The following is a 10,925-nucleotide window of genomic DNA, read 5'->3' as shown; positions in this document are numbered from 1 at the left end:
CTGAATTCTTGTGTATTTGTTGAATGATTTGATTATATATGCCTTTTCTATCAATTGCTAGTATTCTTGTTTCCGATCTTAAAGCTTGCATGTAATAGGAATGTTCATGACTTGATTTTGGGGTTTCATGGATTATGGGGACGTAAGATGAAATCTTGAACTGAAACAAGAGTCCTTGTGGTCATTGATTCTAGGGATGGAAGATGATTCACATGTTGTCTTAAGATCCTAGCTTTTTAATGCGGATTTGCTTGTTAGATTTTCCAAGGGATTGGAGTTTAATAGGTAAAACCTAGGCTCTTTCACCTAAGGGATTAGGGCTAAAGTGTTTTTGTGGATTGACTTTAATAAATTGATGGAGAGGAGATGAGATTGTCTATGCACAAGAGTGAATTAGGTGAAACCTAACCTTAGAAATGTCATTTCATACAATTTTTAGTCTGTTCCATTTCTAAGTGTCTTTAAACACTAAAGTCCAACCATGTAATTATGTGTAAATTTATATTTCTTGCACATGCTTGTAAATGGATGTTACGTTCTTGAGTCTATATGAGTTGTTAATCGCACAATTCTCTAGTATTACGAGTTTCTTGGGAAAATGATACATGGTCTTACCATGGTTTATTACTTGAAGCAATTCGGTGCACTTGCCGAACTACCCAACAGACAACCACTTATTTGCCAATAGAGAGAAATGCACATTTAGTGAGGATAATGTTATATTCTTAGGCTTCATAGTCAATAAGCATGGAGTCTGTGTTGATCCCACCAAGGTGAAGGTCATCTAAGAGTGGCCAAATCCCGAAAATGTAGGAGAGGTTAGGAGTTTTCATGAGTTAGCCTCCTTTTATATTAGGTTTGTACCTAACTTCTCAAGTATAGTATCACCACTCAACGAGTTAGTGAAGAAGGATGTAAAATTTGAGTGGGGAGAGAGACAAGAGTTGGCTTTCAAGCAACTAAAAGAAAAGCTCACCAATGCAGTTTTTCTAACTCTTCCAAATTTTTCCAAAACATTTGAGATAGAATATGATGCAAGTGGTGGGAATAGGTGAAGTTTTGTTACAAGATGGGCACCTCATTGCCTACTTTAGTGAAAAACTTAATGGTGCTACTTCTAACCACCCCACCTATGATAAAGAGTTGTATGCCTTAGTTAGGTCCCTTCAAACTTGGGAGCACTATATAATGATCATGAATCACTCAAGTATTTGAGGAGACAATACAAATTGAACAAAAGGCAAGCAAGATGGATGGAATATCTAGAACAATTCCCCTATGTGATCAAGTACAATAAGGGAAAGTCTAACATTGTGGTGGATGCCCTCTTTAGGGGGCACAATCTCTTTTCCAAACTTGGTTCCCATACTCTAGGATTTGAATACATAGGTCAAATGTATGAACAAGATGATTTCTTTTCATCCATTTTTCCATGTTGTCAAAATAGGGTTCAAAGGGGGGTTTTATGTGTCCAAAGGGTACCTTTTCAAAGAGGAAAAATTATGTGTGCCATAAGGATCCCATAGGAAACTCCTCATCAAGGAGTCACATGAGAGAGGTCTTATGGGCCATTTTGGAGTGGATAAGACTCTTAGAATTCTTAAAGAGAGATTTTTTTGGCCACACATGAGAAAAGATGTACAAAGACATTGTCATAAATGCATTGCATGTCTATAAGGTAAGGCCAAAACAATGTCCCATGCCTTCTACAACCCCTCCCAATTACTTTATCCCCATGGAAAGACATTAGTATGGATTTTATCCTTGGTCTACCCAAAACTTAAAGGGAATGTGATTCCATCTTTGTGGTCGTGGATAGGTTTAGTAAAATGGTTCATTTCATTCCATTCCTTTAGATTTGAGGTTAAATCCTTCTAAAGAAGGAAGGGATGATGACAACCCTCTTGCCAAAGGTATCATCACAAGAAGCATGACCAAACAAATACAAGAAGAGTCAACCAAAGAATGTGATGTCAAAGTTAAACTCTTTTATTCTTGGGCCATCATTGAATAATTTTGGGCTTTGTATAATGGGCCTATTAGTGTAGGATTTTAATTTAGACCTTGTATTTTGGGCCAAGTAGATTAGGTTTTTGACCACCCAAGTCAACAAAGGTTCAAGGCCCAATGTTGACCAAGGTAGGACGTCCACTTCATAGGTTGACCCCTAAGCTTGGAGAACAAGGGAGTGTGTTTCGGCCTTGACATGTGTCCTCTCCCTATTGGAGAGTTTTTCCTCCTAGTTAGTGTCCACATGTCACTCTAGGAATGAAGAGTTTTTCCATAGGTAGTGACCACATGTCACCCTCTCATTTGAGAGAATTTTTTCCACTTGTCTCCCTCCTATTGGAGGGGATTTCTCCTTGCTCTCCAAGCTAACCAAGGTGACTCTTTTAGGTTAAAGTTTCTACCCATTTTAAGATATGATAGCCTATATATAAAGGTGTCTCCCCTTCATGAAATTACCTTTGAAATAGAGTAAATGTAAGGTACTCGTCTTCTCCAAGGATACTCATCCTCTCCAAGGGTACTTGTCCTCTCCAAGGTACTCATCCTCTCCAAGGGTACTCATCTTCTCCATTCTGAATGGGAGTTGTCCTTGTAGAAAATATTGTGACGCTCAAATTAGCCAAGTGCGTGAAATGATAGTAAATGTAATAATTAATGAATGTAAACCATGCACCTTGTGTACTGTGTTATTTATATTATTTTTTATTGACTTTTTACCTTGATGAGTCTGGTCTATGTAGCTAAATTACCTTGATTATTCTTTGGTTAACTTGTCTGCTAATCATAATTAATCATGGTCTTAAGATAAGTCAACTTCATCAACACTCTTCAGAAGTTGGTCCTAGTTGACTGATATGCAATCAGTCAAGCCACCATATACATCTGTGAGGACCAAATACATCTAAACACGAGTAATTGAGATGTACTCAAACATGATATAAGTGACGAATTTTATTGATGATTAGTTGATAATTACCAATATTTTAACTACTTATATTATTAGCTTATTAGTCTCTAATATTAAAAAAAGATTAATTTAGAAACTAATAAAACTTTTGTAGCGACTAATATACAATTTGAATTATAAACTAATTATAAAATTTTCTTAATAATAATATTGTTTTAGATACCATCATTTTTAGATTATGAAATAATGTTAATTTAATCAATATAATAAATACTTATTTGTGTTCTCAAAAATTGTTATTAAGTAATTTTCTTGTAATGTGAAAGTGCGTGTTCAACAAATTTTAATTCAGTTATTAAATTTAAAATTGACGTCATGGTGTCACACGGGTATATGCAAAATTACTAGTGTTCGTCTATATTTTTCTATATATTATTCTAACAATTTTAATTTATATTTTTTTGCTTTAACTACCAGTTGCAGAAACCATATAGAAAAGATAAGAAAGACTTATGATTTCCCATGAGTCAAAGTCTGCGTTTTCAAAAAATATCTTTTATAGAAAAAAATGAAGTCCCTTAATTGGGTCGGTGGCATACATTTAATTCTATCAATTAATGTCAAGGTGCGTGCATATTAACTTCCAGGAATTGACTCCCAAATAATAATTCAGTGAGAGTCATATATACTTCGAAATTCACAGCCACACAAGTCTAACTGTGTGATGGAAGTTTGGGTATAATAATTAGTTAAATTCTTCTTATAAAAATATTATATACACACCTAAATTTTTTATATTTATTTAATATTATCTTTACTTATTTTTTATTTTTTTCTTTCTTAAAAAATATAAAAATAACTCTTTCTCTTAAAAAATATAAAATATAAAAAAAAATTTCTTTTTCAATCAGTTTGCAGAAACCCTATAGAAAAGATAAAAAAGACTTATAATTTTTCACGAATCAGTCTGCGTTTTCAAAAAATATCTTTTATAGAAAAAATGAAGTCCCTTAATTAGGTGGGTGTAATAAATATATTAGCATACATTTAATTCTATCAATTAATTTCAAGGTGGGTGGATATTAAGTTCCAGGAATTGACTCCCCCAAGCAATAATTCAGTGAGAGTCACACTCATACAAATTCGACGAAATTCACAGCCACAAACGTCCTACTGTGTAATGGAAGCTTGGCTATAGTCAGTTAAATTCCTCCTATTTACGTTCTCCTTTATCTTCTACGCGTAATAACACATAAAAGTCAAGCCAAAGGCTAATTAGGATGCGATAATAACAAAAGTTTGTTCCAAGAAATACCGTAAGTTTGCTCCACGAAACACATAAAGACTTGTTATAAGTACTCTCTCTTTCAGATATAAACAAAATATTGGTGAACTTAATTATAAGCAAATTTCAACTTCCTAAACTATACTTATTTAAACCTAAGCACATTTCCCTATAAATATATTTGGGCTAATTTGGTAAGAGTATCTTTATATTGCATAAAAATAAAACCACAAAATAAACTTAACGTCAATGTTGAAAATAAAAGTACTTGTCCATTTATCAAAAATAGTTTCCCGAGATGTGTAAAGAGTGTGTAAAGTTATGAGTCCGACGAAAATAATAAAAGTAAAATAAAAGATGAGGTTTTTCTGAAGGGACTCATCATTACTCGTAATAAGTGGATCGTCAACGACATAGTTTTAGATATTAATATATGCGTAATTTATAGTGTAAAAAATATTTATCAAAGGTTAATTAACAAATAGGATAATTGTATATCATTCTCGAAGTTTGTAACGTTGATGGTTGTGGCTAGTGAAGTTTATTTTGTTTTGTCTCTCGTCAGAAACTTCATTTTTAGTTCAGATTTTTCAAGTAGTATATTCCCTTACAATTACTTAGTTCTGTGTGTTTATTTTCTTTCATTAAGTACTTAAATTTTTCTCAAACTGTTCTTTATTTTTTTTATATACAAAAACATGTTTTGCATCACTATGAATGTTGTTTCCAACTACCTTGGCATATCAACAACACTCACCAATCATATTCCGAAAGGCTAAATCTATTCCTAAAATACCTCCTGAAAACAAAAGGATAAAGAATTTCACCAAAGAAAATCAAATATGGTACATTAACTAATTATCAACTATAAGAAGTTTTAAAATCCATAAAACCATTTACCCACTTGAATTTATTCCATCTACTTAATCTTCCAAGCGACCTTAAAGTTGGAATGAAAAGCTTGAACCACAATAGGGTGAGTAGCATTCCAACCATAATGAATTACATCATTCAAACGGGAAAGTTAAAACGGATCATTGTTGTGAGAGCGTCAACAACATTAAAAATATTAAAAGCACCAACAAAGTCACTAGTTGAATCTCTAAAAGTACCAACACTAATGGAAAGATCATGGCAACCCCTAGTAAAGTTACAAACGAGCTCTGGAGTTCAATTTTACTGATTTTGTTATATAACTTGTTTGCTTCAATGTCTCATAAACTTTCATCTGATATAAATTTTGTACAAATTGAAAGATTATATTTTCCTGTGGAAATCATTCTTCAATCACTTCCAAATGCAAAGGTCGTCTTGTCGAAATGGGTCCCTTACCTGTAGTGGAAGTTGCGGAGTGAAATGGATTAGGAGGCATGGCAATCTGGTTTTCCTCTTGAGTTTCTAGCATGTGTATCACAGATTTTATGGATGGACGGTTCCCTGGCTGCCACTGAATGCACCAAAGCCCAATAATTGCTAGTTTCTTTGCAATCTTAAAATCATCTTCATCCTCAACATGGATATGCACATCTCCATCAACCAGGTTATGGATCCAATCAGGGTACAGAACATGGAAATCTTCTGGAGAAGACATGTCCACATTCTTCCTCCCACCAACCATTTCTAACAACAACATTCCATAACTGTAAATATCAGACTTGTAAGACACGTTTCCAAAGTTTCTAGAGAAGACTTCAGGTGCAATGTATCCCAAGGTTCCCCTAGCAGCTGTCATGGACACCAAACTGGGATTCTTGGAACACAATTTGGCCAAGCCAAAATCAGATATTTTTGGAGTGAAGTTGTCATCAAGTAACACGTTGTGAGGATTGATGTCAAAGTGAATAATGGGATGATTGCAACCTTGATGAAGATACTCAATCCCTTTAGCTATACCAAGAGCAATGTGTTGAAGCTTCTCCCAGCCAAGGAAATGGTCCTTGTCTTCGGGAGGAAAAATGAAGCTTTGTAAGGAACCGTTTGGAAAGAAATTGTAGACAAGAGCACGATGGAGTCCTTCTGCACAGAAGCCAAGCAAGCGCACCACGTTGATGTGATGGATTTTGCCCATAATTCCCACTTCATTGATGAACTCATTCCCTTCTCCCTCTGTATTGTTGAGGATCTTCACAGCCACGGGTATCTCACTGGAAAGTTTACCTCTGAACACAGCCCCATGAGCTCCTTCTCCTAACATTTCCTTAAAGCCATTGGTGATTCTTTTAAGGTCAGCGTAGGTGAATCTTGCAGGCTTTTCTGCCCTGTAGTCATCTAAAAACTTGTCCACTCTTGCTTGATCTTCTTGTTTTTCCCTAAAATAGACAATGCTCTTAAAGACAGCAGTGACCACCAGCCCCAAAAAGATCGAACCTACAATAGCGGTTGGAGACTTCATTTAGAAAAGAAAAGAGAAAGCTTTATTTATTTATTTTAGTCTTTGTTTCAAATCTTTGTAAAGCCATTCACTTGTTGGCATTCAAATTTCTAGGAAATAGGAACAAATCAATATTAAAATGCGAAAGTGTAAGAGTCTCTGATATGACCTGTAGTAGCAAAAATAAGATATTTAGGAACGTGAATTCTTTTTCGTGTGCATTCAAAACATTCGATGTCTCCTTCTGTGTCGTTGTTGGTCTTCCATTTACATCTCTTGCCTTTAGCTTCGCACTCGGAACAATTTGGTTTGAACCATTTCAAATCCAAGGGATACCTGTAGGTGGAAGGGATTGGCGAAGGGATGTCGAACATCTTGGTACAGGATGTTAGATCTAATTCGAGGACACTTTCAAAAGAATCAGAAATGAAAATCGGACAGGAGACCAAATCTTGGAAATATGATTCCCGGTAGCGGAGTTGTCGATGCCCAGCTGAAGTACAGTTGAAGAAGCTCAAGTTACTGTATGGTTCATAATATAGTGATTCAAATTGGTAACTCTGAACAAAATTGATGATTTGCATAAACTTGTTGGAAAAGCAGTTTTCCGGGTCAGTTAAGGAAATTTTCTGATATTCATAGAATATGTAATTGACTTGGAGTTTGACCGTAGGAAGCAGAAGCATGGTCTGATGTTTTTCAGTACAAGAAAGACAAAGACGGGGATAACTGCATGGCTCCTCCAACTCCTTCACGAGTTGGAAGGGAAATCTGATAAGGGGTTGGCCCCGCCCACAAGACAATTTTTCACGATCGCACTCGTTATGAGCGCTGCCACTTCTGATAAGAATAAGTATTAGCAATAACTTCATGAATACAGAATGACGTTGGAGGAGCAACACACTTGCCATCATGTTTAATTCTTCCCTGTTACTTTTAACAAACCAAGCCGAGTGCCTCTTCATAATCAGTTGCAGAAACCACATAGAAAAGATAAAAACTACTGATTTCTCACGAGTCAAAGTCTGCGCTTTTAAACAGTTTTTTTAAAGGAAAAATAAAGTCCCTTAATTAGGTGCGTGTCATAAATATATTAGCATATATTTAACTTATATGATAGTTTTTGCAAAATAGGCCTTATCTCTTCCCCCACAAGTAATAAACCAGGTTAAATTTGCTTTTAAATACCAACATTCAAAACTAATTTTGATTCTACGTAACTATCATATTACCTATTATACATTTTTCATGGTTAAATATTGTTATAATCTCTTAATTTAAATTTGAATTTTTATGTTTGTTGTCTAAATTAAAATTTTTTGCCCTCCATTTTGAAATTTCTTTTCTCTCTGGCAAATCTTTAATTGATGACTAATACTGTGCTTACTGAGGATTTATAAAATATGAATTTTAATAATTTTTAATCAAAATTTTAAATTCGTATATATTATATAGTTATAAAATATTATTTGTGGAAAAGGTAGGAAGTTTAAATACAAGACATAATAAAGGAAAGTAATAAAGGTAAAAAGTGTCGTAAGATCCATGAAAAATATTTACCTTAATAATAACAATTTTATTATTAGTAGTAATAAATTTCTTTATGAATGGAAAATATAATAACTTTATAAAATGTGGAAAGTTAAATAAGGAATTTTGATAGCTTAACTGGTAGAAAATTTTGATAATGGGTTCAAACTCTTTTCTACCTTTTTGTTTAAAAAAACGAAAAAGTAAAATAAAATTTAAAATATTGATAATGGAGAAAGCATTCAGATTTGAAGACATTATTGAGGAATCCATTATGTAAGTGGTGATTAAGATATTAATATAATAAAATAATATTAAAATTATAAACAATAATAAAAAATTGATGAATAGTAAAATTTTGGACTATAAATAGCCATGAGAGGGGAGACTATTTTGCACAAAGAGAAAAAGAATCAAGTGCGAAACCTTGAGAAATAGAGAAGAAAGAGTTAAGAAGAAATTTTTAGTTGCAAGAAGAGTAGAGACTCTGGAGGGTTTTTCGGGGAAACAAATTCGGAGCAAGAGAAGTCTGGAATAGAGGTAGGGGAGCTAACCTTTCTAAGCTTTTATATTATGATTTAGTATTGTTTTATTACTATTCATGTCTTGAAATTCTGTGTGAATACTGTTAATGCTTACTGTATATCTATCTATATTGAATTTCGGTGTTAATATTATATGCTATTGTTTTGAATCTGTAAATAAGAAATTTGTTAAAAACTAGTTGAGGAACACTTTGGCTAAGGAAAGACTTGGTACTTAAGTTGTCCATTGTGACACACCTCTCTTTCCTGAAAGTCTACTCGATATGTTTTTAACTTAAATCTTGTTGTACAGATTGAGTACTGTTAAATTATTATGCAATATATCTTGTTGGAATGAAAATGTCTGATGGATTCATGCTATTGTTGTAGAAATGGAATTATGAATTATAATTGTGATGGTAGGATAAAGGAATCTTAAAAACCGGAGTTGGTACATCCCTGATCATAGAGCAGCCCTGGTCCAATCTAGTAAGTTGAGACTAGTCATATGTACTGGCGTTTATGGTGAGTTTGATTTGTTAAATATTTGATTCTTCTCCGGTGACCATTTATGGTGATATTTCAGTATTGTTAATTTATTTTGTGATGTATTCAGTTTGTATGATTTCTGTGATGATTGTAAATTATTATATTGGATTTGAATTTATGCATCTGAACATGATATGAGTATTATGGGAAGATTTCGTAATGGTATAATATGAGTTGAGAAATGTGAGCATGGTATGAGTTTCGCGGAGAGATTCTGTAATGCCATGGTATGTGTGTATATGTTGATGTTGAGGGTCCTGAAGTTGGAGGTTATCCTGATACTCTAATACTTATCCAGTCTCAAGTTGAGAAGGACGAATTATGTGGTGAGAGGGGCAGGAGGTCCTAGTCTATGTGTCGGTTTTGGACATAGTGTTGAGGACTAAGAAGGCATCACAAGTGTGTAACCTCCCGTTGACCGCTCATCAACATATCATCAGGATAAGTGTCTATTGGGTATTGTGGAAATGGTGTCCCTTGAGTATTGTGTAACGAGTGTCTATTGAGTATTGTGGAACAGATGTCTATTAAGTATTGTGGGATGAGTGTCGATTAGTAATTGTGGTATTGTGGGATGAGTATCTATGATGCGATTGTTGTATGATGGTACGAGTGTGTCTCACATAATTATTATATAAGGATTGTTGAGTGCATCAAAGTAAATATGCATGTTTTATAAATGATTGGTTGCATGTTAGCTCACCCTACTTGTTTGTGTTTGTGTTTGGGTATGTGCGATGATCGTATAATTCGTTATACAGGGAGCCGATGAAGGAATGTCGTCTGACTCACTACCAAGGAAGAGAAAGATAGAAGAATAAAGTAGAAGAACTCAAGTTATAATTTTGTAATTGAAATGTGAGTTTAAAACATGTATAGACATATATCAACTATGAATTTTTAAGTGTGAGATTACGGGATGTTACCGTAAATGTAATGTTACAATATATAAATTATGAATTATCAAGTGTGAGAATTTGGGATGTTACAAGTCTAAATACAAGACATAAAAAAATATAGATATTATAGTAAAATAAAAGTTAAATTATATTTAACTATTTATAAGTTGTTAATCTCAAATGAGAATTAATAATTCATTATTATAAAACCAACAAACTATTACAATCACAAACAAATAAACAAGTTTAAGATTTAGAACACTTCTCTTGTTAAACTCGCTTTCCTTAAAAGTCACAAGGGATGAACACCTCGTAATGTTTCACGAAGGATGATCACCTCCTCTGAATCCTCACAAAAGATGACATGCTTTAACTTAGCAACAACAACAACACTAAATCATAACTCCCGTGAAAGTTCTCGCTAGAGTCCTTAAAGTCATAACACAAGAGTTACATGTAAGACTCGAGAAATTAGTGTTATATATGCACAAATTAGTGATTGGGATACCCGTGGTTACTGAAATAAGATTTATTTTATACTAGCTAGTATCATGTGGTTAATTAGTTGTAGCTTGTTGTGGTGGGATAAAAGTCTCGTTATTAGTGTGAAATCTTAACTGGTTGTACTAAAAATGTGTAATATGTGGTATATGCAAAATAAAAATTAATTAAAATGGTATTAATTGGAAAAATAATCACAAGAATTAAGTTGGCATAGTGGTGATATGTTATATGTGTTGTATGGAATTCGAATGCTCGAATTTGAACCTTGTTGAAACCAAAACTATAACTTTTATTTTTATTCACTTCCTCTCTTTTGTTTCGTTTTTTTTTAAAACTACTTTTTGGG

General features: G+C 33.6%; 1 protein-coding gene across 1 annotated transcript; it reads right to left on the bottom strand.

Moving 5' to 3' along the window:
• Window positions 1–5,149: 5,149 nt before the first annotated feature.
• LOC108330075 (rust resistance kinase Lr10) lies at window positions 5,150–7,584 on the bottom strand. The gene is made up of 2 exons (XM_017564544.2): window positions 6,743–7,584; window positions 5,150–6,569 (listed from the first exon to the last, which is right to left on the bottom strand). Exons 1-2 carry the CDS (start codon window positions 7,557–7,559, stop codon window positions 5,479–5,481), a joined length of 1,908 nt encoding a protein of 635 aa, XP_017420033.1. The 5' UTR covers window positions 7,560–7,584; the 3' UTR covers window positions 5,150–5,478.
• Between the last annotated feature and the right edge of the window lie 3,341 nt (window positions 7,585–10,925).

Source organism: Vigna angularis, chromosome 7 (assembly GCF_016808095.1).
Source record: "Vigna angularis cultivar LongXiaoDou No.4 chromosome 7, ASM1680809v1, whole genome shotgun sequence".
NCBI lineage: Eukaryota > Viridiplantae > Streptophyta > Magnoliopsida > Fabales > Fabaceae > Vigna > Vigna angularis.
This window is presented reverse-complemented; position numbering and strand designations above follow the sequence as displayed.